Source organism: Symphalangus syndactylus, chromosome 9, assembly GCF_028878055.3.
Source record: "Symphalangus syndactylus isolate Jambi chromosome 9, NHGRI_mSymSyn1-v2.1_pri, whole genome shotgun sequence".
In the NCBI taxonomy this organism is placed as follows: domain Eukaryota; kingdom Metazoa; phylum Chordata; class Mammalia; order Primates; family Hylobatidae; genus Symphalangus; species Symphalangus syndactylus.
The window spans coordinates 84,902,705-84,918,492 of NC_072431.2; the positions used below are offsets into that span (position 1 = coordinate 84,902,705).

Below are 15,788 nucleotides of genomic sequence, written 5' to 3' on the forward strand. Positions count from 1 at the left end.
AGTGAATTCTCACGAGATCTGGTTGTTTGAAAGTGTGTAGCTCTTTTCCCTTTGCTCTCTCTCTCTTGCCGCCATGAGAAGACGTGCTTGCCTCCCCTTTGCCTTCCGCCATGACTGTAAGTTTCCTGAGGCCTCCCAGCCATGCCTCCTGTACAGCCTGTAGAATTATGAGTCAAGTAAACCTCTTTTCTTCTTAAATTACCCAGTCTCAGGTAGTTCTTTATAGCAGTGTGACAACAGACTAATACACATCCCTTATGTGCCTTAGGATTTCCTCTGCCCACTCAGAATTCCCCAAGCCTGGAACAGACCTCTCTGTGAGCCTTGGAAAGGGACACACCTGACCTGCAGGCCCCTCTCCTTCCTGGTCACTCAGGCACTGAGCCTGCCACCCAGGACTCTATTAAAAGAGGAAGTCAGTGGGCAACTACTAAAATTAGTGTCTTGGGGCACGGCCCACTCCTTTGGAGATGGGAAGTGCTTTCTGGAACAGAATCAGACTCAAGACAGGAAAAAAATGCAGTTGAGAGTGCAGACCTCGCTACTGAGGAGTGGCGGGGAGCAAACAGAATCAGTGTGCACAGCTGTGAGGCCCAGCATGGAGCCCTGCAGGGAAAGGTTAGCTCTGGCCACTTCACCTGTTCACCTGAAACTTTGTGTTTCCAAAGTTTCAAATAAAACACTCCAAGGTAGGAGGAAGAGAAAGACATTATATAAAGTGTCCTCCTCTGCCTGGGCAAGCTCCCCCTGTTGATAAACATATTCCATCCTGCATGTGAAAGGCAGGGGCACACACAGCCCAATGTGGCTGGCAGCGGATGCACCAGATGCCAAGACGGTCCCAGCAGAAGGCCAGCCATGCAGAGCACACACTGGTGGGTCCCAGGGTCTGTGACAGTCTGAGGAGGAAGAAGAGTTTGTTTGGCTGGGAGGCATCTTCCGCACTCAGTCTTTGGTGGCTTTTCTTCCGGTCCAGAGCCAGGAAGCTGAGTGACAGGAACTCTGGTGTGTAGAGCTTCCTGAGGCCCTGGGAACACTCTGGTAATCAGGAGCCCAAGCAGACGGCAGCTACGGGAGGCCCAGGAAGATGCCCCTGGCACTAGACCAGTTTCAGGTAGCAGGGCTAGAGATGTGGAGCTGAAGGCACCAAAGCCTGGAGAATCTCACAGACTGACAGCCAGCAGATGGAATGCCAGGAGAGCTGGCCAAGAGGACACAGGTTCATAGAGCAAGTGAACCAGAAAGTGGAGCAAGCCAGGTGGGTTTGCAGCTCCAGGCATCTCCAGGCCAGGTGCAGAACCAGAGCGCAGACGCAGGGCTTCCTGGGCAGCAGCCAGTGAGAGGCACATCCACAGAAACAGCTTATAACCCATCAACATGCAAGGCAGAAACAGGAGTAGAAGGAAGGACAGCACCCTTTAAGGCCCAGAACCTCAAGCAAGAGATGGAGTGTCACTGAGCACAGGAGCATACACAGGCCAGGTGAGGAGACCAGGGGCCAAGAAGAAGCACCAGACCCCTCTCAGGAGGACCCCGGTCGGTACAGCCAGGGTCACCAACCTTCAAGGGCACAAGGCCATCCAGTTCAACTCCACGAGCCACCTGGTCACCCAGGTCAGCCCACATCATTCAACTCTGCTTGTGTCTGTGCTCAGCACTGAGTGGGGGCTTCACAAATATTTACTAAGCAAATGGACTGACATCTGTCTCCTTAAAGCATCCACCTACAGAGCCTCATTTTCTCCCAAGGAGATCACACAAAACCAGATCTATTATCTATATACACGCAAATAGCATATGATATGTGATGTGATATGTTATTTATGACATGTGATATGATGTGATTATGAAATATGACAGTTATATGATGTGTGATATATGATACAATATGTGATATGTTATATGGTAGATGATGTGATATATGATATGATATGTGATATATATTACTTGAAACATGATGTGACATGTAACATATGACATGACATATGATATACAAGTGATACATGATGTAAGGTGATGTATGATGTCATCTAAGATGCAACATACAATATATATGATATGCTGTGATAACGTCTCACTCTTTCAGAGAACAGGTGATGGTCATCACCTCTAAGTCTTCTCCAAGCCAAGCGTCTTTCCTTCCTTCCCGCTTCTGCCCAGCATCTCCTCCAGCCAGGCTGCTTTTCTCTGGGGCAATGGCTCTCTGTTAGGCTGTGTACTGAGGTCAGCTGAGGGGGCTTTTCCACTCTCAGTCCTAGACCACACTCCAGACCAGCCCACCTTGGGCTCTTGAGGTGGAGCCACCATCAGGGACTTTGGTTCTCACAGGAGACTCTGACATGAAGCCATGTTGGAGAACCGCTGCCCTGCAGGGCTCAGCTTTGCTCACGTGTCCCTGACACACAGGTGCCAGAAGTGGGCACAACGCTTGAGGTGCTGGCCTCCTCCCGACTGCCTCCTTCCAGTCACACTGTCTGCAGGAGCACTGCACGAGGAAGCCCACAAGGCAGCGATGCGGCAAACGGAGCCAGCAGTCTCGCCCCATCTCTCAGCCTAGCTGTGCATCCTTTCACCTGCAACTACCCATCGTCTCCCTACAAAATTCTTATGCTACTACTTTCCCACTCCAGGTATGAAGCTATGCCCCAATCCCTGTTGGCCCCATCTCACTGGAGCATACCCACCTCTCCACATTTTGAGATGTTTGTTTGGATCTACACTCCATACATTAGCTCAGCCTTCCAGCTCCACACCTTCCCTAACTTGACAAAAACATCTGTGTCTTCATCCCAGTCTCTGATAAGGACAATGACAACATAAGACTGACCAAGAAATGGGCAGGCCTGGCCTCACAAGTGTAATATTCATTCCATGAAGACTCACCTGCCCCGATCCCAAGCCTGTCTCCCCACACAGAGAACACCTGAGACCCAGTCACCTTGCTGAGTGAAGAGAAACACACACATTTACTTCCTTTTATTAGAGAATTCAGCTAGATTGAGGCCAAACCTTCCTGAATGTCTTATCTGGCTAAGCTAAAAACTAATTTATTTTTGTATGACTCATGCATACCTGACAATATGCAGGATTCCTATGGACAAAGAAATACACTCACACATGAAATGTAAAGGCAGGGAATCACGGAAGCATCCTTTCACGCTTTCCTGAACCCAGCATCCTCCTAATGCTGGCATCATTCTCTGCAGCCGACAGACCCACCAGGACAAAGCGAGGCCCTGAGAGGGGAGCCCACATGGGGCAGAAGGTGGCTCAGCTTCCAGGATTTCAATGTGTAGATGCCCCAGGCCACTCCTCTCAGCCCCATGGGGTACTTACGTGATGGTATCAATCATGTCGAGTCCCATCTCCACACAGCAGTGGGCATGGTCAGTCTTGGGCTGGGTGAGGCCCGACACACAGTAGTAGCAGTCCCCAAGAATCTTGATGCGGCGACAGTGGTTCTCCTTCAGGGAAGGGCAAGGCACATGGTAAGAGACAGCGCTGCAGTGACTGTGAGCGCCACTGCTGGCTCCACCACCTCTAGACACTGGTGGCCACAGAGCACTGGCAAGACATGCTGGACCTGGGCCACCACCTTCCCGCCCAGGCCACACCCTTGCGTAGTCAGCACAGTCTTGAGGGCTGGGACCAGGCTCACATTGATCTCCTTCTCTCTTTCCCCATACCTCGCTCATGGCCTCTTTCCCCTTGGGGGGTCCATCCCTCCTGTCTGCTTCACTGAGCCAACCCTACAAGATGATCATTCAAGGTCCAGCTGGAATGCCACCTTCATGGGGCATCTTCCCCAACTCCCTTTATTCCCACGGCACCCCCCTTAACCGCCATGCAGACCATCACGGACAGCCCTCTGGAACGTGCTAGATTCCCACCAGCAGCTGCTTCTCCCCAGGAAGGGTGGACCTCTCACCCATCTGGGTGTCCCTGAGGCTTCAGAAGGTGGTCAGACCTCCCCACCCACAGGGCAGACTCCCAGGAGGCAGAAGGCACTGGCCAAAGCTGAATGTCCATCTGCTCATCTGTACAGTGGTATGAATAGAACAGCAGCACCAGCCTCGCAGGACACGTGTAAGGTGGAGAGAGTTAACTCTAAGACCCTGTATTGTCTTACTTGGATCAATCAGTGTCAACTGGGATTATCATCATGACTGTTGTGTTTATTTCAGGGACAACATTAAAACAGCAGCTCTAAAACATTTCCATTTCAGGACCCCTTTATGTCTTGAAATCACTGAGGACTCACTAAAAACAAAAACTTTTTGTGTAGGTGGGTTATAGCTACTGATATTTAACAATAAGAATTTTTTCACGTACAAATGCATTTAAAATAATAGTGAATCCACTGCATGTTAACATAAATAACATTTTATGAAAAATCATGACATTTCCCCAAACAAAAGACAATGAGTGAGAAGCACAGTATTGCAGTCCACTTCTGTGAGCCTCTGTGGTGCCGTTGTCTCCAGGGCAGACAGTGGATTCTGTGACCCACTTCTGCATCCAGGCTTTGTGCTGTGCTGTCTCTGCAGATGGCCGTGAAGGAACCAGCCTCACACAAGCACAGTGCTGGATGAGGAAGGACCTCAGAAGTCCCCTGAGATGGTCTTATAATGCCACAGAACTCCTCCAGCCACTCTGAGAACACATCGGTGGCGTATATTTAATGTGATCCTTTGGTTTCTTACAAATGACTGGGGCCTTGCAGGTCCTCTCGAATGCTGAGTTAACACAAGTGCATTTGGGATAAGAATTATCAGCTCTCATGATCCCTGTGCTCACCTGTGCCCCACATTCTTAGAGAAGAGGAACCAGGGCCAGCACAGAGTGAGTCAGGACAGGGACAGGCCACACCGACCGCTGGGAGCCCCAGTTCCCAGGCTGAGCAGGGATTGGCCTAGCAGCTGAATGGCCTGCCCATGGAAGTATCTTCCCAGAGCTGAGCAGACAGCTGATAACCCTGCTGCTGTCCTGAGCTGCCCTCAGGCCTGGCGTTGCAGGGACCTTGAGAGATGGCCCTGGCCACCGCCCAGCATCAGAGGAGGGGGCGCTGTTGGGCATATAGTTGGCTCTCTGCCCAGCTCCTTCCACCACTGAGCCTCCCTCAGCACTCCAAGACCGTGGACGGGAGACAAGGGGAGGAGGTGATCAGAGACTTCAGTCTGTGAGATGGACACTGAGGCCAGCCTTGTAAAGCCTAGGATCCGAGTCTGCTCTGTCAGGGCCTGGCAGGCTCCTCCTGCTGACAGGGAGCTGGTCACAGAGAGGCTGGTGACAGTCCAAAGACATCCAGGGTCTGGCCACTTAGGGTCTCCTCCATCTCTGCATGACTGTAACAACCACTTAGCCCTTAGAACCCTGGCCTCCTCATCTGCAGAAGAGGGCTCTTCCCACCTGCCGTCATTCCCCAGCAGGCTGAGCTGCAGCTGACATGAGCCTGTGTCAGGGGCCTGGGAGCACAAGTTCAGAGCTGGATAGGTAGGTCTACTCCACCCAAGGGCAGGCTGCTTGGCCCCACAGCTGCTGTTTCCCAGGTGTCCAAATGTTTCAAAGGGCTCAGGATATGCCTGCTTGGAGGACCAGTGATGATCTGGGCAAGGGTCTCCGTGCAGTGGCTGGCACCATGGTTACTGTCACTGCAGCAATGACAGGGACTGGAACCACAGTCAGTGCTCACACAAAGTACCATGTCCTGTACCAGGGAAGGTACAGCCAAGAGGCCACAGAAGTGACCTGGACACAGGGTTGCTGCCTGGTTCCAGTGCCAGCCCCTCAGGGCCCAGCTTGAATGACCATTCACTGGTCCCCAGGGTGGGCTGCGAGTGCCAGTCTCTGTCCTGCAAAACTGAAGGCAGGGCCCCTCAGGGACTCACCAGGGATGCGACCGGCCAGCCTTCTCAAGCCATCCTCATCAGAGCCTCTAGACCCACAGTCAGCTCTGGGCTCCCTCCTGGGACACTGCCCTGCCCCCATTGGCACTGCCCTGGCGTGCCCTGTGCATTCAGGCCTGCTTCCAAACATCCCCCAAATGTCCCCAATGGTCAGAAGCAGGCCTGAATGCACAGGGCATGCCAGGAAGGGGAAGCAGCCACACCTCATACTCAGGCTTCCTCCACCCAGACGCTGCCACCTCCCACCCCCTCCCTGAGATTAGAAACCCCGTGAGCACTCACAACCTGTGATGATAGCCCTGCCACATCAGGATTTCTTCTCAGATGTCTCAGAAGAGGGCTCAAGACCCCTCTGGGAGCCCACAAGAGCCACAATGCCCACTGGCTGCTGGAACTCTTCTTGCACATGGTTTTGGAAGGGTCGCCAATCCCCAACTCTAAGGACCTGTGCTCTGGACGTCGAGGACTTTGAGGGTGATGCGGGTCCCTGATCATCCCTGCATCTCATGCACGTGGGTGGACTCAGGGATTGTGGGCAACTGCTAGTGTCCCTGCCCCCACCTCAGCTCTGAGCTGTGTTCCCAGCATCTTTCCAGGGTCCCGTGGGTACCAGGGCCTCCTGGTCATCTCTGTGAGTCCAGAACAAGCCTATCCCTGGAGTGGCACAGGTGTGCAGGACAAGGCTGCTGAAGGGATGAGTGTGCATGAGTGAACAGGCCAGTCAGATCTGATGGTAGCAGGGCCTCCAGGGTAAAAGGCAAAGGTGGGGCCTGTCAGTACAGCTGCTCCAAACAGCCCACCCTGTCAACCCAACTATGCTATTTGACACCAAGACTTGGCATGGCCACTGCAGAAAAGGACATTGCTGTGGGGCTGGCTGGGGTGGAATCTTCAATTACCATCCCTACAGGAGTCCTATGTAAAAGGAGGCATAAATAGCACACAGGAATGAAGGCTAAAGAGACGCCCACGGAGCCTCAAGTGTGACCGTCACTGCATGGTGTGGGTGAGCTGTGAGTGGGGAGAACCTATCTCTGCATGAGGACCAAGGGCAAAGCCATCTAGCACAGACTATCCACATGCACATGGTCATGTGGCAACGCCTTACAAGCAGATGAGGGCTTGTGTATTCTAAAGAAATTGTCCAGAACAGTTGTCTTTAGAACAGCAATCCTCTCCTAGAACCTGGGCAACTCATACCATACACACACGTGTGCACAATTCCAGCTCACTCAGCATCACACATGAGTCTCTGGAAACTGTTCTGAGATGCAAAGCTGAGGACCCTCCTGGGCCCTCATGGCATCCCTTTCCCACCCACCTCCACCACGCTAGCACTAGTGGAGACAACTTAGGACAAATGTTGACTATATTGCTTTATTTTGTCTTTAATCTCAGAGGCCCTGGCTTTTATTAGCAAGCTTAAGAGATCAAAAAAGGTATTTCTAATTGGTTTTAGTGTTTCTGATTTTAGACTCTTTTGTATAAATATGGAAAGTCAGCACCTAGAGTCCACTGCAATAACCACAGGAAGTGTTGTGTCTCCTCCAAAAGAAGAAAGAAGAAGATGAGATGGAAGGTTGGCAGGGGCTCAGAGGCATGTTCAGCCCTAAGGGACAAGAGCTGCCCCCTCCCTCCCAGGCTTGAAAGGGACAGGACTGCAGGCAGGTGACATGACAATAGAAGCTTCTCAGTACAACAGAGCCGCTGCAGGAGAATCCAGATAGGAAAGTGTCCTGATTCGCTCCAGGTGTGGCCTAAAGAGCTGCAGCCAGCTTGCAGACAGTCTGGGCCCATCATGGCCTTGCCTGAGCAGGCAACCACAGAGAAGGGTCTAGAACAACAAGGGCTCACACAGGCCAGTGTACTCTGACACTGCCCAGCCCCAGGACCCGTCCCAGAAGGGCACAGAGGTAATGTCTAGAAGAAAGCAGAGAGTCAGTGGCTCAGGAAGATCCACTGCCAATTCTAGAGCTCTGACATGCCCAGGCCACTCTAGAGCCAGCTCTAAAACAGTAGAGTCCAGAGAGGCCAGAGGACGACGCGTGGACTCGCACACCGCATCCCAATTCTGAGAAGACAGATACCTGGGAGAAGGAGAGGATGAAAAGCCTGAATCAATCCAGTTTTTGCCCGAAAGTGACTGCATCTAAAATCCAAACTGGCTAAGTCCAATTAACTTTGTAAGACTGGAGTGTTTGGCTATCAGTGGAAGAACGAAATAAGAAATTTTAGAAAACCCTAGAGGAAGCTTCCTGCTATAGAGATAGGGCAGAAGAGCTGAAACACAAGAACTCTGCAGATACCTGCCCATCAACAGGATCAAATCAGGTCCCTGGAAGCCTCCCTGCCTCAGGGGAGGACTGAGGAATCAGCATGCCCTGTTGGGAAGCATTCTCCAGGAACAGTTTCACAGTGCATGCACTACCAGCATCAAAAAGGAACCAAAAGGAACCATGGAGGGGCAAGGGGAAACCCAGCACAAACGTCTAACTACACGCATGGGAGGAACAGTGGGCAAGGGAGGGGTCTCTCCATGTACCTTGACTTTGGTTTTTTACTGTGGAACTGAACCATGCAATTATGTGCCTAAAAAGAAAAATTAAAAGCAGTGATACCTAAAAGATCGAAACCAAAATGAAATAAACCTGTTACCAGCATGACCACAGAGAGAAGAATTATTCCAAGCGATGAGAAAACGCATATTTGACTGTATGTCTGGTAGAATATAATGCAAGGACAAAAATAACCACAAAGAAATCTCCAATTGCATTCAGCAGACTTATTGTTGAAAATAATATTGGCAATGTTATTTTGAGCCTACTATATATAGAAAGACGAAACAAATAATATTACTGTCATTAGAATTTTCAGCATCGCCGAAAAGATACAAATATAAAAATCCAAGGAGTGAAGTGAATTGGAAATATCAATATAAACTCATAATTTATTTTTATTTTCCTAAAAAAAAATCCTATCTCAATGCCCTAAAAAGCCTTGGACCAATTACAACCCAGATTATGGTGCTGAAAAACCATTTCCCACTGAAAGAAACCAGGCCTTCTAGTAAAATGCTTAGTCTGAAGATGCTATTCAGAGGTGACTGACCTTAAAAAAAAAAAAAAAAGACAGAAAACAGAAAGTAACCTGAAGGCTCCCACTTGCCAAAATAGGAAATTTAACACCAAAAATAAAAAAGACGGCAATTGATCAAAACACATCAAATTTTTAAAAATCCATGACTTCATAACGGGGTGCTGATTATTATTTTGAAAACTGATAAGTAAAAAGAATCAAATATTTACTATTTTTGAGAATAACCAAATAGCCGAATAAGTATTCTTTTTTAGAAAAAAATCATGAGCTAATAATGCTGAAGAAATTAGGGAATTAAAAACCTCCATCTTGCAAAGTCAAATGCAACACAAAATGTCAGCCATGCTTGCAAGGCAGCTGCTATAAAACCATTGGGTGCAATGTGGATGGGAGACTATTGATGGACGGGTCTCACTGATAACCACTCCACCATCAACCTCAACCTGGCAAGAAGAAAAGTAGCCAGCACCTGCCTGCTAGAGAGAAGTAATGAGAAGTGCACAGCCACCCAGGGAAGGGTTATTAAAACAACAACAACAAGAACAAAAGCAGATCCAAGAAACTACTAAGTCTCCTGAAGATCTACCAGTTCATAGAAGCCAACAAGAGGGCAGGAGGAGCACATAAAAAAAAGTCACAGAGGATGGGGGGCCAAAACGGGAGGGGCACTGTTAAAGATTAAAAGAGAAATCCCAACACTAGCTAATTCCTAGAAACCGTAAATACTTTCACATGCAAACCAACCCAACCCCAGTCCATGCCCTGACCACCCTTTGTCTAATCTAATTCTCACCTACCTGCCCTAAATCACCCCCTGGCCAGGTACACACCAGGGCCCACTCCTATAGCCCAGAGCCCATGCACATTATTCAAACTATCTAATCCTAAACCTGATAAGCTGCTTAACCTGCCCCATCCCTTCCTTCCCCTGAAACCACAATGAAGGCTCAAGGCCACACTGTCCCCTTCCTCCTTCTGCCTGCTGATGACCTGGTTGCTCACTGTGTGGCCCTGTTTGGCATGGCGTGCATACCCTCTGGTCTACAGCCTATAATAAACTTCCCTTAATGGCACGGGACTGTCTGTGTCATTGTTCAGTCACCTCCAAATATTAAAATCTCGCAAGACAATCAAGACATATGTCCATATCATTTGTATCCTGGTTGGAATAAATCAGCCAGGATGAAAAGACATTTTTGAGACACAAGGGTGAACCGAGCCCAGATTGGTTTTAGAGATGATGTAACTTTCACCAGTTTGGTTGGGTATGATAATGGTATCGCGGTGGTGCCAGGTGAAATGTTCTCAGATGATAGAGTTAAAGGATTTATGGAGGAAGTGAGATGATGTCTAGGATTTGAGGGAAGGCAGAGGGTGGAGACCAAACAAGACTAACCAGACATTAACAATTGTTGGAGCTACGTTACGGATGAGAATTCACTTCAGGCCTCCAGTGTGGCCAGTTTTTTAGCAGCTCACAGAACTGGGGTATGGGAGCAGCAAAGGATGTATAGACTCTCCAGTGTCCTTTTCACATTTTATAGTCACAGAAACCAAGACATGAGGACGACGTGGGTGCAGTCCTTGCAGCTGCCTGGTGATTCTTGGCCTCGGAATCAAGCCCAGTGAAAGGATCCACAAGGAGAGCAAAGGCTGGGAGGGGCTCAGGAAGTATGGAAGTGAATACACAGCTCCATGAACCTGAGAGTTGACAGGGACAGCTCTGTCTCCTGGGCTGGCTTCCATGAGTCCCTTTTGGAAATATCCAGAGTAAACACAAAATAAATGAAAAATAATGACCTCACTAAAACAAGCCATAATAATGTCATCTTTTGGCAATTAAAGGTTGAACAAAATGGTCAGATTGTGACATAGAGCAGGACCCCACAAGCATGGAAATAAAGGAAAATCCTGAGTTCCTTCAAGGGAAATTCCAGGCTCCCAGCTAGCCCTGAGAGGTAAATGAGCAACTTGATAAGCAAGAAGGTAACAGCAGCTTAAAACAATAGCCAAGGAAGTTAAAGTCACTTTAACAATAGTTAAAAGTTAAAGGATGTTTGGTTCCCTATAGAAAATAAAGATAACATCTTAACATATGTCCCTGAGTTGTTTTTTAGAAACCTAGACCCCAAATGGATATGCTGGCGACCTCAAATAATGAAGAACTGACGACTGAACTCTGACTGCCAATCTTTGTCCTAAATTTCTTCCTTAAGGGCCTGGAGGAAGTCACACCCACAAGCCAGACCTGACATTCTTTTCTGTTGCCTCTGACATTTTAAACAGAACTTCTCTTCTTTAACCAATTAAAAATCAGAAAATCTTTGACTTTGACTCTACCTAGGAGTCTTATTCAAGATACCCCTATTCAAGATATCCCTTTTTAGGCCAAACCAGCGTATAACTACCATGTATCGATTTATGATTTTGTCTGTAACTTCTGCTTTTCTGAAATTTACCCCTGCCTTTAAAAACCTTGCTTGCAAGCCATTGGAGAGGTTCTGTCTTAAGCGGGAGCTGCTCAATTCTCCTTGCTTGGCACCCTGCAAATGAAGGCCCTTCTTTCTCCTGCTGTAGATATTTCTCCCTCCATGTAGATATTTTGGCTTTACTGTGCTGGGCAATCAAACCTAGGTTCAGTTGAGTAACAACTGCACCATAAAGCCATGAATGTTCGCCTTGTCATGTGTGACCAGGAGGCCCAGTACTGTGTCAGCCTGTAGCAGGATTCTTAAACCCGGCACAACACTTGTCTTATATTTCCTTAAAGCAAATTATATGAATGCAAGCGATCCTAACTTAAACACTCATTAAATCATTGCTCAAATACTCCTCTGTGTTGGGTCCCCGTGGATCAGAATGTCTACTGATGTGTCCATGTTTGGGGTCAGCACAGACTTTCAGAGGCCATCAGCTGGCTCAGCATATCCCACAGGATTACTTAGATCCAGGTAGCCTCAAGACCAGTCCAGGGAATGGGAATGTCTCATGGGGGTTGTCTAACCTCACCACACTGACCAGTCTACTCTTGCACTGATCCCCATCAGGTACCCGCTTGTACCATCTGAAATCTAAATGCATCTCTGGCATGCACCAGGAAACAGTCACTGTGGGGCTGAGAACTTACAACAATGTGAGGTGCTCTCACTGGGAAAAAAATGTTCCCAGAAGGGTTCTTGGAGTTATGACCAGAACTAAGGGGCTGTGCTCCCACCCATTTGAGGAATGGGATCAGGATGAGCCCCAGGCAGCCCAGCTGATAACCGGCCAAGCTAGGATTGTCCTATCTCTGCAGATGACACACAGTGAACCCCTCCATGCTGCCCCACAGTCTTCTGGAAATGGATGAAGGAACTGTATGCTTAGTGCAACCAGTTCATGTTCCTGTTAAGAAAACTGACATCCAGAGAAGGGGCCCTGTCCCTCCACAGGTGAAGGTGGAATGAGACTGGGACTCGGCAGGTGTTTCTCATCAATTCAAAGGGGTGTGGCCAGTCTTCCAAATATACATGGGTATTAAAGCAAATGTAAATCTAACAAGTATCCAATAAATGGGGAAAAGGTAAAAAATATTGTTCACATCTGTGACTATCAACCATGGCTAAGGAGGTAAATAAACCATCAGCTACTATCAAGACTAAGGCAAACATGTTCTGTGTTTGTTTAACTTCCCACAGAGACCTTCATAGAGAAAGATATGTTTGGACTGCAGCTGTGTGTAATTTTCCAAGCCTGCACTTCACAGGGGCCACTTGCATCACCAACACAAGGGCCTCAGACATATGACAAGTATATCTGTGGGACACACATCCCATGTGGTCCTACTTCATGGGGGCCACCTGCATCTCCAACACCAGAGACTCAGAAACAGGCCCTTGCAGCCATCAATTATACAACCTGGAGCCTACAGTCTAAGCATGACCCATCCTGGCTACCAGTGGGCTTCAGTATGCATGGACATCTGGCAGCCACGACTCACTATAAACCATTAGAAGGAAGGCAGCTCTTTCCTGCATATAATGCCCCTATGGAGACCAAAGCATTTAAAAGACATGCACCATTGCTGCCGCACTCCCAGACACAACATGAGCACATCTGAGGGACACGCATCTCACATGCTCCTACTTCACAGGGGCCACCTGCATGTCCAACACCAGGGACTCACACACAAGACCAGCACATATGAGGCACACACATCCTCTTATGTGCTCCTCAAAAACTGACTCAGGCAGATTAGAGTAAAACATACACTTGAAAAATACATAACACCAACAATGCACAAAGAAAAAACAAACAAGTAATATACAAAAAAAAAAGGAGCAAACTGGGTCATTCCAATTTTGAACTTTCAGGCAGTTACCTCAACAAAGGGAAAAAAGATTCAAATTGAACTTCTGAAGATGAAAACTAGAGTGTCTGAGATGGAAACTATACTGGATAGAATTAATGACGTGACATACACTGCAGAAGAAAATAGCTACTATCCAAATGAAATAGAAAGGAAAAGAATCCAAAAATTTTGAAGAAAATAACCAATGAGCTACAGGCTCCCTCAAGAGTGGAACTCCCTAATACATGTGGAACTGATGTCCCCGAAGGAAGAAGAGGAGGAGTCATAAAATGTATTTGAAAAAGGATCACCCAGGTTTTTGGGTTTTGTTTTTTTTTTTTAAATTTGATTTAACTGTAAAACTACAGATGCAAGAAGCTCAACATAATGCAGGCATAGGAAACATGAAGAAAACTCAAAATTCACATCAAAATCAAATTTCTTAAAACCAGTGATGAATAGAAAAAAAAGTAGACAGAAAAGACCTATTTCAAACAAAGAGAGTTGATGGCAGACTTCTTATTGGAAACAACATGAGAGAAGACAATAGAACGACATCTTTAAAGTTCTGAAGAAAACAAAGCAAAACTGTCAACCTAGAATTCTCCATGCGGTGAAAATACATTTTTAAAAATTAAGGCAAAATAAAGAGTCTTTCAGAAGTACAAAAATTGAAAGAATTCATCACCAGCATACCAGCACTACAAGAAATTTTTTTTTAATTCTTTTATTTATCTTTTCACACATAGAGTCTCACTCTATCACCTAGGCTGGAGTGCAGTGATGTGATCACAGTTCGCTGCAGTCTCAAACTCCTGGGCTCAAGCGATCCTCCTGCCTCAGCCTCCCAAATAAGTAGGACTACAGGTATGTGCCACCACACCCAGTTAAGTTTTTTCTTTTTTTCAGTAGAAATGGGGTCTCATTATGTTGCCCAGTCTGGTCTCAAACTCCTGGCCTCAAGTGATCCTCCTACCTCAGCTTCCAAAGTGCTAGGATTACAGGTATGAGCCACCACACCCAGCCAAAAGAAATTTAGGCAGAAATACAAAACACAAAGAAATATAGACTGCATAAATAAATGAAAAGCAAAGGAAATAGTTACTACATGAATAAACAGATCAGATATTTTTACTGTTTAAATTGCTTTGAAAGAGAATTGACTGTAAATAAAATGTAAAATGGAGTTTATAACACTAGAAAAAGTAAAATGTATGGGAACAACGTCATAAAGGCCAAGAAGGAAGAAACAGATGTATATAATTGTAAGTTTCTTATGCTGTAATTAATAAATCGTGATAGGAGACCGCTAAAAGTTAAAATATCTATTATAAACTTTAAAGCAACCACAAAAAATAACAAAACAAAGAATTACACTAGTAAGCCAATAAAGGCAGTGAGATGGAATCATAAAACATAATAAATTGGCAAAATGGCCAAAGAAAACAAAAAAGGGAACAAAGAACAAATGAGACAAAAAGCGAATGGCAAGGTAACAGACCAAACCTCACCACATCACTAACGCAAATAGTCCAAACACCCCAGTTGAAAGCAGAGATTGTCATCTTAGGTACAAAAAATAAAAGCAAAACTAAGAACAAACTTCAAATAAAAGGACACAAACAGGCCAGGTATGGAGGCTCATGCCTGTAATCCCAGCACTTTGGGAGGCTGAGGCAGGCGGATTCCCTGAGGTCAGGAGTTCGAGACCAGCCTGGCCAACATGGTGAACACCCTTCTCTACTAAAAATATAAAAATTAGGGCCGGGCGCGCTGGCTCACGCTTGTAATCCCAGCACTTTGGGAGGCCAAGGCGGGCGGATCACGAGGTCAGGAGATCGAGACCACGGTGAAACACCGTCTCTACTAAAAAAATACAAAAAATTAGCCGGGCGTGGTGGCGAGCGCCTGTAGTCCCAGCTACTCGGAGACGCTGAGGCAGGAGAATGGCGTGAACCCGGGAGGCTGAGCTTGCACCACTGCACTCCAGCCTGGGTGACAGAGCGAGACTCCGTCTCAAAAAAAAAAAAAAAAAAAAAAAAAAAATATATATATATATATATATAAATTAGCTGGGTGTGGTGGTGTGCACCTGTAATCCCAGCTACTAGAGCAGTTGAGGCAGGAGAATCTCTTGAACCCGGGAGGCAGAGGTTACAGTGAGCCAAGATTGCACCACTGCACTCCAGCCTGAGCGAGACTCTGTCCTAAAAAACAAAAACAAGCAAACACACACAAACAGACTAAAAATAAAAGGATGGAAGAAGACACAGACCCTCCATATCCATGGGTTCTGCATCTATGGATCCAACCAACTGCAGATGACAGAATGTAGTTAGGCCTATCAAGGTTGCATCTATCTGAACATGTACAACTTTTTTTCTTGTCATTATTCCCCAAACAATACAGCATAACAACTATTTACATAGCATTTACACTGTAGTAGATATTATAAG

At 47.1% G+C, this 15,788-nt stretch overlaps 1 protein-coding gene across 1 annotated transcript in view; it reads right to left on the bottom strand.

Annotated features, from left to right (window-relative positions):
• ADCY1 (adenylate cyclase 1) overlaps window positions 1-15,788 on the bottom strand; it is a 144,036-nt gene that overhangs the window by 66,827 nt on the left and 61,421 nt on the right. Inside the window, exon 5 of the mRNA XM_055293209.2 lies at window positions 3,337-3,464. Coding sequence (XP_055149184.1) covers window positions 3,337-3,464 — 128 coding nt within the window. The remainder of the gene's footprint in view (window positions 1-3,336; window positions 3,465-15,788) is intronic.